General features: G+C 43.7%; 1 protein-coding gene across 1 annotated transcript; it reads right to left on the bottom strand.

The window, feature by feature from the left end:
• Window positions 1–189: 189 nt before the first annotated feature.
• On the bottom strand, window positions 190–8783 carry LOC147110572 (interferon-inducible GTPase 5-like). Its single transcript, XM_086002264.1, has 2 exons — window positions 8664–8783; window positions 190–3513 (listed from the first exon to the last, which is right to left on the bottom strand). The coding sequence occupies exon 2, from the start codon at window positions 3504–3506 to the stop codon at window positions 2328–2330; it is 1179 nt and encodes a 392-aa protein (XP_085858390.1). The 5' UTR covers window positions 3507–3513; window positions 8664–8783; the 3' UTR covers window positions 190–2327.
• Window positions 8784–16988: the final 8205 nt, after the last annotated feature.

Consider the following 16988-nt stretch of genomic DNA (forward strand, 5'->3'; position numbering starts at 1 on the left):
GATTTTGCCCTTACAATGGATAGTAGCGCTATCCTCAAATCAGCCCGGTTAAACATGCTGAAAATGTGCTCCAGGGATGGTGTTGGCATGTACAATCTTTCTGCTGAATCCAACATTTAAGAGCAGTACAGGTGTCAGTAGACAGATCAAGCTCATAACAATACATTTAGATGAAGTTACAAAGTTTATTGAAAATTCTGTTTATTTTACATTGATCTCTCTACTGCTATATAGTCACTAGTTGTCCAGTAAAGAAGGTGATTGATGGCTCCAAGCAGTGCAGCATCTGTATTGTCTCTGGTAGTTCAGTTATGGAGCTGGTAGATGACTCTGTGGTAGTGCAGCATCTGAATAATCCCTATTGTCTATTTGGCAGCTTGCTGGGTAACAGTATATCGATACAATCCCTGACAATAACAGTGAAGAAGAACACAAGAGCAGAAGAAAACAGGGAATAGAATGTACCAATGGAATAAATAAATTTATTTCAAAACATGCAACGTGTTTGACGGTACTGTAGCAGACTTCTAACAAAGTATAAGGTGAATTTTAAAAGGCAGATTTAGGACAGATATCAGTTTGTTCCTTTTCACACAAAGGGGCATATTTTGACTTCAATAGAAATAAAACTGGGGAGAGATGTAAAATGGGCTGTAGATTCACTATCACCTGTTTTACACTATCTCACAAAGTCAAAATCTACCCCATAGAGTGATCAATGGACTTTCAGACAGCGCTGTGCAAGTGAAAACCCTGGAATTATTTAAGAGACGAATGATGCAATGGAGCAGACTGTAAGTTCTTTCTGGCTGATGAGTTGACCAGGGTCGAATGGCCTTCATCTACTATCTTCTGATCTTGAGACTTCTTTCTCATGCACTGAATACAAATTTAAAATGTTGATTTGGGACATTCAAGACGCATTTGGATGAGCACTTGAAATGCCATAGCATACAAGGCTACGGACCAAATGCTGGAATATGGGATTAGATTAGACAGGGCGTGATGGCCGGCGTGGACACGATGGGCCGAAGGGCCTCTATCCGTGCTGTATAACTCTATGACTCTATGACATATTCATAAATACCAATATCTGGATCTTTGTAGCCACATTCAAACCCAAAGATAAAATTCACAACACTGCTGCCAATGGGTTTGAGAATGCTTATAATCGATCTTTCAGACAAATGCAAGCTATTTTCATGCAAATTAACAGCCCATTTTATACTGTCCTGATTGATCTATGGCAGCTTTCATAGAGAGAATTTGTATGCTATTATCTAGTTATTAAATAAATGTTAAGTTCCCACTCACACTTGATGTTATCTTCCTCCTCCAGATTTCCTTGCACTATGTAGTATCCCGTGACCAAAAAACAGCAGGTAACCTGTTGGCAAGTCTCCAACAATATTGCACAGCAACCAGCCACTGTGAAGCATGTGACAATTGTGGCTGAGTGCACTTTCCAATTTTCCCTCTCACTCTCGTCTCCTTATCTCAAACAACCCATGAGAGTAAGAAATTAATACACGAAGAACACTCAATTGCATTAGTACATCAATATACTTCAATCCATGTATTCAAATTGTTTTCTTTCAATTAACTTTAAATGCTTTTATATACCTATTTATCTAAACAATTTATATAGATGATGTAACATAGCACTGAAGTACTTTAATATACCTTTATACAAGAGAAAAAAGAAAGGCTTGCATTTATATTGTGAATTTCATGACCTCAGGACATCCCAAAGCACTTTACAGCCAATTGAGTACTTTGGGAGTGTAGTCACTGTTGTGATGTAGTAAATGCAACAGCCAATTGGCGCACAGCAAGGCCCCACAAACAGCAATGTGATAATCTGACCACATAATCTGTTTTTTTCAGTGCTGTTGGTTGAAACAAAGGGCAACTAAGCTTGTTAGCTTTATTTAAGCAAATTAATGGAAACCATTCTAACTGGTAGGCTGGAGGAGTGCCTGTATAAAAATGTCCTGTCAAGAAAGAGTCAACATGTGTTTAGGAGGGAAAGATCAGGGCTCATTTTCAGAAAGCACGCTCCTGGTGTGGAGCCTCACCTGCCAGGGACACATATCGGGAAACTACAGAAACACACCCCACAATCTTCCTTCTAAATACCTGACAAAGCGCCATGACTTCTCTGAGAACGTTACAGCTAAAGTAGCCAATAGAATTTGCCACAATATAGTTTACCAAAGCTTTCAGAAAGGTTTTGATAAGGTTCTGCATGAATAATTTTTAATTAAGCCAAAAGCTGAGGGAACCCAGGCTACAGTATAGGACTGGATACGAAGTGAACTAATAGGTTATCGATAAATTTCATCTGTCTCAAATGCAGTCTTCACCGCCCTTTCTGTGGTTTTCACACGTTCGTTTAGCGAATCCTTCAGTAGCATGGCGGTGAAACAAAAGGACGACACTGCTCCAAAGACAGAAACAATCAGCGGTGTGACGTTAAGCTTGACCTCAGCTATTGTGCAGGCAACAGCGGTGATGCCTAACAGTATTCTGATAAGTGCTCGGGATATTTTACCTGGCGACTGAATTTCAGTTTGCAGAACTGTCAAGGGTTTACCAGCTGTGGCAGCCAGCCTTTGCAAACACTTATCACGTAGATTTAGATGGTGCCAGAGGTACACCAGTCCTGCAACCAGCAACCCAATACCAGTGGCAAAGGACAAGCCTGGAACTGGCACTGCGCCCACCGCTCCAGCAAGTGTTGCAGTCATCCAAATTCTTTTCTCTAACATTTTCCTTTTCTGTTCTATAATTTTTGAAGTTATATTCGGGAGAGAGAGCAAGAAAGCAATCTTCTTAATATTTTGCAGATTGTTTGCAAGGGTGTCCTTTAGAGCAGATAAATCATATTTATTCTGGTGAAAACTTGAAATCAGAAAAACAGCTGGTGCTGTAATCCCCACGTCTTCTAAGTTGCTGACACAGTCCATCCTGATTTTTTGTAATTCTTTGTTAAAAGCTGCACCTTCCATTTCCAATGGAGGGAGGTCATTGTCAGTTTTAGACTGAACAAAATAGAACCGTTTGCCCTCCTGTTGAATCGCTTTGGCAAACTCCCCATCATTTCCTTTGAATCGACAGTCTGACACAATGATGAACAAGTCATATCGTTCAACATTTACCATTTTTAGGTAATCGCTCAGTTGTAGATTACAAGAATCTATTGCTGGAAGTTCCCAGAATTGAACATTAGGCAGAGTAGGATGGGGATATACGATTGGCTCCTTACTGGTTTCTTCATTACCAACTCTTACCTCGTCCCTTATCTCAAGACCTATCATAGCAGTGATAAAGGTGGATTTCCCTGAACCTATTTCACCTGTAACCGCAATATTAAGTTGTGCATTATCCAAGTCATCTAATTTATTCTTTATCTCTGGTATAACTGCTTCTAATCCACCAGTGTTGTAACTGGTTTTAAGTCGTTCAAGTTCTTCCATATTGAAGAATGTAAAAGACGGAATCATTGGATCTCTGAAAAGAAAATAAATATTCACATAATACACAATACATCCAGTTTTATAAACTATCTTTCTGACTCTTAAGATAGATCTTGACTATTGAGGATAGCATCAACATAAATGGATTACATCCTACCATGTAATGTGTAGGGAATTAACCCCCAGCAAGGGTCTATTCATGTGGTCAAGTCCGCACAGATGGATAAGCTCCCTGCCTTACCATTCAGCATTGTAGCACATGCTATATTTGAATATCTACTCAAATGAAGGAGACTAGTGTAATGAGCAGGTATCTAATAGATCAGAGGGGTGATCCAACATTCCTGTGTGCTGGGTGAAAAGGTGCCCAATTGGCACAGAAAGTGTGCTGAATTGAAAGGGCAGGTTACATGCAAATTTCTTTCTGGCCGGCAATTCATAAAATCATAGAATCTTACAGCACAGAAGGAGGCCATTCAGCCCATTACGCCTGACGTGTGAAGGAGCTATCCAGGTTAGTCCCACACCCCAGCTTTTTCCCCATAACCCTACAAATTAGTCCTCTTCAAGTAGAAGTGCCTTTTGAAAGTTCCTATGGAATCTGCTTCCACCACCCTTTCAAGCAGTACGCTCCAGATCATAACAACCCTCTGTGTGAAGAAATTTCTCCTCATTTCCCCTCTAGTGCTTTAGCCATTAAAAAAAAAATCTATGACCTCTAGTTGCCGACCCACTTGCCAGAGGAAGTAGTTTCTCCCTACTTGCTCTATCAAAACCCCAGATAATTTTGAATACCTCTATTAGGTCTCCCCTTAACCTTCTCTGCTCTAAGGATAACAATCCCAGCTTCTCCAAACTCTCCACATTACTGAAGTCCCTCATCCCTGGTAAACCTCCTCTATACCCTCTACAGGGCCTTGACATCCTTCCTAAAGTGTGGTGCCAAGAATTGTACACAGTACTCTAGGTTAGGCCTAATCAGAGATTTGTAAAAGTTTAGCACGACTTCCTTGTTTTTGTATTCAATGCCACTATTTACAAAGCCAAGTATCCCCTATGCTTTCTTAACCGCCTTCTCAACTTGACCTGCCACCTTCAAAGATTTGTGAATATGCACCCCCAGCTCCCTCTGTTCTTGCACCCCCTCAAGATGGAACTATTTACATTATACTGTCTCTCCATGCTGTTTCTCCCAAATTCAGTGCTCTTCTAACTTTACTGAGCTGAAAGGCTCGATTTTAATAGCCCTGAGGAGGCGGGTTTGGAGGCGGGTCAGCTGCGAAAATTGGAAAAAATGGCTTCAGACACCCAACTCGCCTCCATCCCGCCCCACGCAATTTTCCTGAGTGTCTGTTCAGCTGCTCCCAAACTGACCCGACTCCAACTGGTGGGACAGGTAGTTAAGAGCCTGTTAACTGCCTTGATCATCCTATTTTGATCGAGGTTTCCCATTTTCCTGCCTCTGGCTCCTGTTTCCCGTCTTGTCAGAAGCAGTCCAGCTGCAAGGAGACGAGTTGGTGGAGGACATGACCTGTAGTCATTATTGGTGCAGAGCTTTAAAAGCGCTCCTGTAACATGGCTGGTATTCAAATGCAACAACTTTGTTGTTGTAGGTTTGGGATAAGATTTTGAACATCTACTGACCTTGTGACTGGTCAAGCTGACACACATCTGCTGTTTGAACTGATTGGAATAATTTCAGGCCACTTTGTGTGTGCGCTTGCAAGCTTCTCGCCTCAACTGAAATCTATAACAACGGGATGGGAACCATTTACATCCTCTCATCCTGGTCATCAGATTCGGAGGAAGAGCAGCGCGGCTTAGTGCTGCCGGATGAACAAGTGGCTCAGCACACAGCCTCCTTGGAGGAAGATGAAGAGGTCAAGGAAGAGGACGAGGAAGAGGACGAGGAGGAGGACGGGGAGTGATGCCTTGCGGGGCTGGATGTGGCCAATCCAGCAGCAGGCGACCACATTGCTGGTCATCAGGCAAGGGATGCACTCATCCATGCCAGATTCGCATAAGCTTACGCTTCAACCACAGGTGGCTGGCACATGGAGATGAATATAAGTCCGATAGTCTCAAAACCCCAGGCATCATCTGTCCAATAAATGGTGGTTTGCGCTCAGTGTCACCACCAGCATTCTACATGGCATTCACCCTGAGCCCTCACTCTTGAACTTCTGTTTCCCAGGACACAGAGGCCACACTTTAGGTGATCTCAGCAGATCATTAAACCCTTTTCCACACTGAACCCATGTGCGTCTGCACACAGACCTCGAGCTCACCTCCTCAGCAATTTGCAGCCAAGCTGCCTTGGTTTGCTGAGAAGGCCTCCTCCTTCCGTTTCCAGGGAAGAGGAGCTCCTAACATTCCCTAACTCCCTCAACAAGAGCATGGAGAGAGCCCTCATTGAACCTGGGTGTAGCGTTAGTTATTGGGGCTGCCGTTCCTGCAGCAGCCAGCACCTTTAAGAGAAAAAAGCATTAATATTACTAAGCCAATGATTGGAACAAATCTGGCATCTTTTTCATTTCATAGTCAGATAATAAATTGATATATACAAAAAACCATAAAAATCTTTCTGGAATAATATGACCAGCAATTTCATTAATTAAATTTAGTTCAGAACAGACGCTGTCAACTCCCCTTTCTATATATTACAGCACCAAACCATCACATTGACATTTTTTCCAAAGGGGACATGGCCCCTTTAAATTTTCATTCAAACAACGTGTCATCAGACGCGAGAAACTGACAGCCTCCAAGCAATTGTCTGGAGGGACCCGCACGTCGGCAGCTCAAAAAATACAGAATGAGTTGGACAGGATGTGCAAGTATAAGAACATAAGAAATAGGAGCAGGAGTAGGCAATTTGGCCGTTCGAGCCTGCTCCGCCATTCAATAAGATCATGGCTGATCTTCTACCTCATCTCCCCTTTCCTGCACTATCTCCATATCCCTTGATTCCTTTAATATTCAAAAATCTATTGATCTCTGTCTTGAATATACTCAACGACTGAGCCTCCACAGCCCTCTGGGGTAGAGAATTCCAAAGATTCACCACCCTCTGAGTGAAGAAATTTCTCCTCATCTCAGCCCTAAATGGCCGACCCCTTATTCTGAGACTGTGACCCCTGGTTCTAGACTCTCCAGCCAGGGAAAACATCCTCCCTGCATCTACCCTGCCAAGACCTGTAAGAATTTTGTATGTTTCAATGAGATCACCACTCATTCTTCTAAACTCTAGAGAATATAGGCCTAGTCTACTCAACCTCTCCTCATAGGACAAGCCCCCCATCCCAGGAATCAGTCTGGTGAACCTTCGTTGCACTCCCTCTATGGCAAGTATATCCTTCTTTAGATAAGGAGACCAAAGCTGTACACAATACTCCAGGTGTGGTCTCACCAGGGCCCTATATAATTGCAGTAAGACGTCTGGGTAGAACAATGGCAGATGAAAGTTAACGTGCTTCTTCTGGTTTGACCTCAATAGATTCATTGGATGACAATTTCATCTTTTATTTTCAAATTGCATACTTATTTCCAATGGCCAAGAACTTAACTTAATTCACTACAGATTTACAAGTAGAAATATTTATTCTCTATTCAAGCAGGATTAATGAAAACGAGGTGCTTGCTATATTAGTATAGCAATACCTGCCTCGTTAATCCAGTTACTAATGTGTCACTCTATAGTTCACTGGAAGCACAGCGATGAGGGCCAGTGTTGCAGAGGTGAGTTTAGAACAGGAGTTTGCTGCAAACCTGCTGATGGGCATCAACACTTTATCTGAGATATCTTGGTTTCAAAAATATTACATTTGAGACACCGTGGTTGTATAAGAACATAAGACGTAGGAGCAGGAGTAGGTCATTTGGCCCCTTGAGCCTGCTCCGTCATTTAATAAGATCATGGCTGACCTGATCTTGGCCTCAACTCCACTTCCCATAACCCTTGACTCCCTTATCGTTCAAAAATCTGTCTCCACCTTAAATATATTCAATGACCCAGCCTCCTCAGCTCTCTGGGGAAGAGAATTCCAAAGATTCACCACCCTCTGAGAGAAGAAATTCCTCCTCATTTCTGTTTTAAAAGGGTGCCCCCTTATTCTGAAATTATACCCCCTAGTTCTAGATTCCCCATGAGGGGAAACATCCTCTCTGCATCTACCCTGTCAAGCCCCTTCAGAATCTTGTATGTTTTCAATCTTTTGTATTTCCAAAAGGTACCCGATTTGGTCCCTCTCCAAACTTCACAGCTTACATTATAAAGGGAAGACCCATGCCCAATCTCCATCCCCATGCCCAATCTCCATCCCCATGCCCAATCTCCATCCTCATGCCCATCCCCATGCCCAATCTCCATCCTCATGCCCATCCCCATACTCAATCTCCATCCCCATGCCCAATCTCCATCCTCATGCCCATCCCCATACTCAATCTCCATACCCATGCCCAATCTCCACCCCCATACTCAATCTCCACCCCAATGCCCAATCTCCATCCCCATGCCCAATCGCCACCCCATGCCCAATCTCCATCCCCATGCCCAATCTCCATCCCCATGCCCAATCTCCATCCCCATGCCCATCCCCATGCCCAATCTCCACCCCATGCCCAATCTCCACCCCATGCCCAATCTCCATGCCCATCCCCATGCCCAATCTCCATCCCCATACTCAATCTCCACCCCCATGCCCAATCTCCACCCCATGCCCAATCTCCACCCCATGCCCAATCTCCATCCCCATGCCCAATCTCCACCCCATGCCCAATCTCCACCATGCCCAAACTCCATCCCCATGCCCAATCTCCATCCCCATGCCCAATCTCCATGCCCAATCTCCATCCCCATGCCGATGACATTGCGGCTCTCTGCGACCCCCGCAGCTCGAGTCTCATCCCCAGTCTGCGGCTGGAACAAGGTCGTGTCTCCAAAATCAGTGTCAGAGTTAGTATGTCAAATATCGCCAATGAAAACCTTTTAGATGCTGATAATATTGAAATCTATACGTATTATTATACTAATTCTGTTCCAGGTACTTGAAGCAACCTGGGCAATTTCCTACCCCGCATTACCACGACAGGCAGCCCAGCCCGCGATAAAAACCGTAATATCATCCCACAAACATCCAAATGAAGCTGTAAGTACGATTTTTCAGGAGAGACACATATAATTACCCCGGTATCGTCCTCTGCACAATCCCTCTTTTCTGATTCTAAATCTTTTGATGCACAACTCTAAAGAGAAAGGTTTCCACCCACAGATATATAGAAAGTGGGGTCAGGATAAGTCAACTCTCAGAATAAGAAGCCAAATGAAATCTGCATTTAAAATGGAAAATCGACGACTGTACCATTCTTATAAATAGGGGTGGGGGCATGTTTAGCACAGTCTGAGGATGAAACATGTAGTTATTGCCATTAAAACATGTTCGCGTTGCGAAATTACTGTATGCATTGCAATCCCAGTAAATCAGACGCTATCTGTCTAATAACGACAGGAATGTTATATACTGGTGACACAGAATGTATTGTTCTGCTGCTATGAGCAGTGTTTAAAGTGACCTGTCCCTTTAAGGCCATAAAGTCTGCTACTGTAAATTCTGAGACTAATTGGAGTTAATTGCTGTTGGTGAAGGAGGTTTGCAGATTGACATGTTTCTGGCTCCGAATCAGAATAAACAAACTTTCTTTTTCTGTTGACACTTCAAAGTGATGCCTTAATTGTGATGACTGCATGTTAGATACAAGACATACAGGGGTAATTTTGACTTGTGCGATGGTGTAAAACGGGTGATAGCTATCGCCCATTTTACATTAACGCACAGTCAAAATTACCCCCATATATACCAGCCAGACGTCAGATGATATGCTTTCTATAAGGACAAGCATGCTATAACGCTATGTACTATTGCATGTACTTTGTATGTCCCTTTACAACAAATTGGTCTAACATTTATTATTTTCATTAATCATTTAGATGTAGGTGTTGGGGAAATGATCTGCAAGTTTGAGGATCATACCAAGATCTGTGCGCCTGTTAGGACTGTAGAGGATGCTATCTACTGCAAACAGATCTTGGTGCTTTGGAAGAACGGCCCCATGTTTGGCCAACGATGTTTAGCTTAGAAATATGTAGTCTTCTTCTTTTGTATGGGAGTAGCAAAAACAAATTAAATATCAACTTTTAAGTCAGATATCCAGGCCAAAGTTTCCGGTGTAACAGCGCGGATATCTTGTAGGCTGCCTGCAAACTTAAAGAGCTGGATCTGTGTACTTTAGAGAAGCGCAGATTCTGGGGTGATTTGATCAAGGTTTATAAAATTATGAAAGGACCAGATTCTGTTTATGTGGACCAATTATTTCAACCAAATTAATTACATCTGCGCATTTTAAAAAGAATCTAGGGGAGAGATAGCAGAGGCATTACTGCACATATTTAATAATTCATTAGAAAAAGGTGTAGTGCTGGAGGACTGGCGGATAGCTAATGTAATACCTATATTTAAGAAGTGAGATAGAACATGTCCATGTCCTCAACTCCAGGGAACTATAGACCAGTCAGCTTAACATCAGTGGTAGGAAAAATAATGGAATCCCTACTAAAGGAGAAAATAGAAGAACATATATAAGCCAAAAATATAATAATGAACAGTCAGCATGGATTTCAAAAGGGAAAGTCTTGCTTAACCAGCCTCATCGAATTTTTTGAAGAGGTAACAGAGAGAATAGACAAGGGTAATGTAGTAGATGTAATTTATCTAGATTTTCAAAAAGCCTTCGATAAGGTACCACATAATAGACTAATGAATAAGGTCAGAGAATGCGGAGTCAGGGGACATGTAGCGAATGGATAGCTAGCTGGCTTCAAGAGAAAAAGCATAGGGTAGGGGTAAAGGGTAGCTATTCAGAGTGGCAGAAGTTGGGAAGTGGTGTTCCACAAGGATCAGTGCTGGGACCACTGTTGTTCACAATTTATATTAATGATTTAGACTTTGGAATCAAAAACACCATATCTAAATTTGCGGATGAGACCAAATTGGGGGGGGGGGTAGTTAATACTGAGGAGGACTGCAAAAAATTACAGGAAGACATTAATAAACTTGCAGAATGCGCATATAATTGGCGAATGAAATTCAACACAGATAAATGTGAGGTATTACATTTAGTAAGAAGAATAATGAGGTCACTTATTACTTGGAGGGTGCAAGTCTGGATGGGGTAGAGGAGCAAAGGGATCTTGGAGTATAAATACACTAAAAGTAGCAACACAGGTTAACAAGGCCATAAAAAAGCAAACCAAGCACCAGGGTTTATTTCTAGAGGAATAGAATTGAAAAGTAGTGAACTTATACTAAACTTGTATTGAACCTTGGTTAGACCACACTTGGAGTACTGCGTACAATTCTGGTCGCCATATTATAAAAAGAATATAGAGGCACTGGAGCGGGTGCAGAGAAGATTTACAAGGATGATACCAGAAATGCGAGGGTGTACCTATCAGGAAAGGATGAACAGGCTGGGTCTCTTTTCGCTTGAAAAAAGAAGCCTGAGGGGTAACCTAATAGAGGTCTTTAAAATTATGAACGGTTTTGATAGAGTGGATACAGAGAGAGTGTTTCCACTTGTGGGGAAGAGCATAACTAGAGGCCATCAATATAAGAGAGTCACCAAGAAATCCAATAGGGAATTCAGAAAAACTTCTTTACCCAGAGAGTGGTGAGAATGTGGAACTTGCTACCACAGGGAGTAGTTGAGACAAAGAGTATAGATGCATTTAAGGGGAGGCTAGATAAGCATATGAGGGAGAAGAGAATAGAGGGTTATGCTGATAGATTTAGATGAGGAAAGGTGGGGGAAGGCTCGAGTGGAGCATAAAGGCTGGCATGGACTTGTTGGGCTGAATGGCCTGTTTCTGTGCTGTAGATCCTATGTAATCTTATGTAATCCTATGAATAGGAGCAGGGGTCACGCTTAGAAGTTATGTAAGGGCAGAACAAAGTTGGATGTTACATGGTGAACGCTGATTTGCTGCATTCCTTCAAGAGGGAGCTGGTCCTGTTTCTGGCTGGGGTGGAGATCAGCTCGTACCAGAGGTAGGTATCCTGTAACATAAATCAGGATCAATGTGATCTCCTGGACCAGTCTCAATTGACTAAAGGGGCCAGAGAGGAATTTTCCTGAATTTTTTCCCCTAATTGTACCAGGGTTTTTATCTGGTTATCACCTCTCCCAGGAGATTATATGGCTCTGGATGGGTGGGGAGTGCCTGTATTGTGGAACTATATGGAACAGGCTAGATGTACCATTGGCTATTTCCTGTCCATCAATTTCATATGTATGTAGATGCAGGCTCTTCAACCACCAAGGAACATTACACAAAATTCACCATCAACCCACCCTTTGGAACAGAGACCTGTAGGCAGCTGACAGCTCAGCAACCACGTCACACAGGATTTATTTAGAAATTCCCAATATATTAATTGCTATTTCCAATAAAAATTTCTATGGAGAGGTTATCAAGAATAGATGGAGTGAGATGACATAAAGTAGCAGAGAAAAATTAGTCTACATAAAATGCCATGCATTCCCATCCTCAATGATGGCGGATCCGAGCATGAGGGTGCAAAAGAAAGGCTGAAGTGTTTGCAGCCATCTTCAGCTAGAAGTGCCAAGTGGATGATCCATCTCAGCCTCCTCCTGAGGACCCACCATCACAGATGCCAGTTTAAAAGCTTCTTTGGTCTAGTACTGATAAAACAAACTCAGCCTTTTGTCATTGGATTACATCTCTTAAAACTTCAAAGGGTCTAGATTACTTTCTGTGAGGAAGTTGCTTAGATGTCAGTCACTTGCCAGGTAATCAATTGGCTGGTTACAGGCAGTCTTTAGCTACTATGAGGCAGCCTGTAGCCAGATTCAGTCAGTTCCAGTCTGGCAGCCAACAGCTAGAGAGCTGTGTGTTTTTTAAATCATTGCCAAACTACAACTTGCATTTATATAGCGTTTTTAACAGTAAAATTTCCCAAGGCACTTCACAGGGGCGTTATCAAACAAAATTTGACATGGAGCCACATAAGAAGATATTAGGGCAAGGGACCAAAAGCTTGGTCAAAGAGGTAGGTTTTCTGGAGTGCCTTAAAGGAGGAAAGAGAGGTAGGGACATGGAGAGGTTTAGGGAGGGAATTGCAGAGCTTAGGGCCTAGGCAGCTGAAGGCACGGCCGCCAATGGTGGAGCAATGAAAACCGAAGAAGCTCAAGAGTCCAGAATTGGAGGAGTGCAGATATCTTGGAGGGTTGCAGGGCTTGAGGTGGTTACAGAGATAGGGAGAAGTGAGGCCATGGAGGCATTTAAACATAAGGATGAGAATTTTTCAATTGAGGCGTTGCTGGACCGAGAGCCAATGTAGGCCAGAGAGCACAGGGGTGATGGGTGAACAGGTGTAAAGGAGCAATGGAATCTCAACTAAATTGAGGCTATGACAAGTAAACCTTTGTTTAAAGGGAGAGTGAGGTGACATTTTTTGTATTGAGGAGGGTAGTGAAATATATATTTAATTGTGCTTATATTGTTTACTGTTTTAAAAAAAAAATGTATTTTTTTTTAAATGGGCTGTGGGCATCGCTGACAAGGCCAGCATTTATTGCCCATCCCTAATTGCCCTTGAGAAGGTGGTGGTGAGCCACCTTCTTGAACCGCTGCAGTCCGTGTGGTGAAGGTTCTCCCACAGTGCTGTTAGGTAGGGAGTTCCAGGATTTTGACCCAGTGACGATGAAGGTCAGCGATATACTTCTAAGTCAGGATGGTGTATGACTTGGAGGGGAACTTGGAGGTGGTGTTGTTCCCATGCGCCTGCTGCCCTTGTCCTTCTAGGTGGAAGAGGTCGCGGGTTTGGGAGATGCAGCCGAAGAAGCCTTGGCGAGTTGCTGCAGTGCACCTTGTAGATGGTACACACTGCAGTCACGGTACGCTGGTGGTGGAGTGAGTGAATGTTTAAGGTGGTGCATGGGGTGCCAATCAAGTGGGCTGCTTTGTCCTGGATGGTGTTGAGCTTCTTAAGTGTTGTTGGAGATGCACTCATCCAGGCAAGTGGAGAGTATTCCATCACACTCCTTACTTGTGCCTTGTAGGTGGTGGAAAGGCTTTGGGGAGTCAGGAGGTGAGACACGCTCCACAGAATACCTAGACTCTGACCTGCTCTTGTAGCCACAGTATTTATGTGGCTGGTCCAGTTATGTTTCTGGTCAATGGTGACCCCCAGGATGTTGATGGTGGGGGATTCGGTGATGGTAATGCTGTTGAATATCAAGGGGAGGTGGTTAGACTCTCGCTTGTTGGAGATAGTCATTGCCTGGCACATCTGTGGCGCGAATGTTACCTGCAACTTATCAGCCCAAGCCTGAACGTTTATTCATGAGCCTTATGATTCTAAGCCATTTGTTCTTTCAAAAGCCTGAGTGTTTAGTTTGGTAGAGTGAATATCCAGTCTGACTTTCGAAGAGAGGAGAATCACTATTACGTCCGTGAATGATTGAGACACGGACCAGCAGGAGTTGAACAAAACACGTCTTTACTGATGGAAGTCAATAGTGAAACTAAAACAACAGAGGCTCACTAGCGCCTTTTATACAGGGGTGGTCACTGCCGGTACTGCAGTCTGAGACCAGTTATTCTCTTAAAGGTACATACACAACAATTCCTCCCCTTTTAGATAAACAGTACATAACATTCATTTAACAACTAAATGATAACTAATTACAATCACAATTACTGTTGCAAGATACATTGGTTAAGTTTAAGCAATTATAAGTTCAGTCTTTGAGGAGGCTTCCTGATTCTGTCTGGATAACGCCTCTTTGGGGTATCAGGTTCTTCTGGCAATGTTGAGTCGGGATCAATGTCGTTGTTTGGTTCATCTGCTTCCAATATTACCGGTTCTGCGGTAGCTGCAATTGGAACGTCGATTTCATTACCAGGTGTATCAGATCGTGGTGTGGAGTTGACGTTTTCCAGTGACTCTAGAATCCGGTCAGCATGGCATCTTACAATGCTCTCCCCAACATCCACGGTATACATGAGAGGTCCTTGTCGTGTACAAATCGTTCCTGGCTGCCATTTCTCAGTGCGGTAGTCCCGGGCCAAAACTGGTTGACCTATCTTAAAACTCCTGGTCGGCCTTTCATTCATATTCTGAAACTACCTGTTCTCCACATCTCTTCGGACGTTTGGCTTAACCAAATCCAAGCGGCATCGTAGTCTTCGATTGAAGAACATCATGGCTGGAGTTTGGTTGGTAACCGCATGTGTCGCATTCCGGTAGGCAAACAAGAAGTTGTCCACCTTGTGTTGTAGGGGTATATCTTCATTACACATTGCCTTGATAGCCTTCTTGAATGTTTGGACAAACCTCTCGGCCAATCCATTAGTGGCTGGATGATATGGGGCAGATGTGTAATGCTTAACACCATTGTTCTTTAAGAACCTCTGGAACTCTTCAGACACAAACTGTGGTCCATTGTCAGAGCAAATCTGTTCAGGCAGCCCATTCCTGGCGAATATGGTTTGTAAAACTGTGATAGTTTTTTCCGTGGTGGCTGAGGACATTTTTATTACCTCTGGCCACTTTGAATGTGCATCCACCGCAATTAAAAACATCGAGTCCATGAAGGGACCAGCAGAATCAATGTGCACCCTTTGCCATGGAGATAAGGGCCACTCCCATGGATGCAGAGGAGCTTGTGGTGGGGTGTTTTGGACCTTCTGGCATCCTGTACAGCTCTTGGTCATCTCTTCGATTTCTCTATCGATTCCCGGCCACCACACAAACGCTCTGGCTAAGTTCTTCATTTTTACCCCTCCCAGATGACCCTCATGAAGCTCATTGAGCACTCTATCCTTCAATTTGGGTGGAATTACTACTCTGGATCCACACATCAAGGTTCCTCTGCACACTGACAGCTGTTCTCTTCTCGGCGAGAATGCTGGCAGTAGTGGTTCGCCATGTGCTGGCCATCCCTTCACCGTTAAATCATAGACCCGTGATAGTGTCGGGTCATTCCGTGTTTCCTTTTCTATGTTTGCATTCGTCACAGGGAGACATTCGACTATGGTCGAGTGGAATAACTCCATTGGATCCACTGCAAGGTCTTCTTCTTCCACCGTCGGCAACGGTAGGCGTGACAATCCATCAGCATTTCCATGCTGTTTAGTTCCTTTGTACTCGATGTCATATTGGTGTGCCCCTAGGAAAAGGGACCATCTCTGCAGCCATTGTGCTGTCATTATCGGTACGCCCTTCTGAGGGTTGAAAATGGAGGCAAGAGGTTGATGATCGGTTAGTAGAGTAAATTTTTGACCGTGCAGGTAGTGATTGAACTTCTTCACCCCCCACACTAGGCTGAGGGCCTCTCTGTCAATCTGGGCGTAGTTACACTCAGCAGAAGTTAACGAGCGTGACGCAAAAGCTATCAGCCTCTCTAAACCATCAAGGAATATATGTGACAGTACCGCCCCAATGCCGTAGGGAGACGCATCACACGCCAGTCTGATCGGCAGTGCTGGGTTGTAGTGAGCCAATACTTCCCTTCAAGTGATTAAGTCCTTACTCTTCTGAAAAGCACGCCTACAATCATCGCTCCATTTCCATGCTACCCCCATTCGTAGCAGGGCGTTCAGTGGGTGCAGAATTGTCGACAAATTTGGCAAAAGCTTATGATAGTAATTCACCAATCTGAGGAATGACCTCAGTTGCGACACATTTTCAGGCGCTGGGGCCTTAACAACCGCTTCAATTTTGTCAGGGGACTTATGTAACCCCTCTTCATCAATCACGTGGCCACAATACGATATCTGTTTCTTAAAAAATTCACACTTGGGGCGGTTGGCTCGCAGCCCATTTTCCCGTAGTCTAGTGAGCACCTGTTCTAGGTTGTTAAGGTGTTCACTGTCATCTTCACCTGTCACAAGGATGTCGTCCAAGTAACACTGAGTCCCCGGAATCCCTTGCAGGACTTGTTCCATCGCTCTTTGCCATATCGCCGGAGCCGATGCTACTCCGAATACCAATCGATGATACTGGTAAAGACCTTTGTGAGTGCTTATCGTGAGATACTTCCTAGAGGACTCTTCAACCTCCATCTGCAAATATGCTTGTACTAGGTCAATTTTTGTAAAATGCTTCCCTCCAGACAGTGAGGCGAAGATGTCTTCTATCCTTGGAAGAGGATATTGTACTGTGTGAAGGACTGGGTTCACCGTCACCTTGAAATTCCCACAGATGCGAATCTTCCTTGGCTCCCCGGACTTATTGCTTAACGTTTTCTTCATGACAGGAACGATGGGTGTCGCCCACTCACTCCAGTCGACCTTAGACAACACGCCCGCCTTCTCCAGATTCTCCAGCTCTGCCTCAACGGCTGGGCGAAGTGCATATGGTACCGGTCTTGCTTTGAAAAACTTGGGAACTGCATTCTCTTCTATTTTTATCGAGGCGGTTATGCCTT

This window comes from Somniosus microcephalus, chromosome 11 (genome assembly GCF_052327205.1).
Source record: "Somniosus microcephalus isolate GS21.2 chromosome 11, FLI_Smic_1.0, whole genome shotgun sequence".
In the NCBI taxonomy this organism is placed as follows: domain Eukaryota; kingdom Metazoa; phylum Chordata; class Chondrichthyes; order Squaliformes; family Somniosidae; genus Somniosus; species Somniosus microcephalus.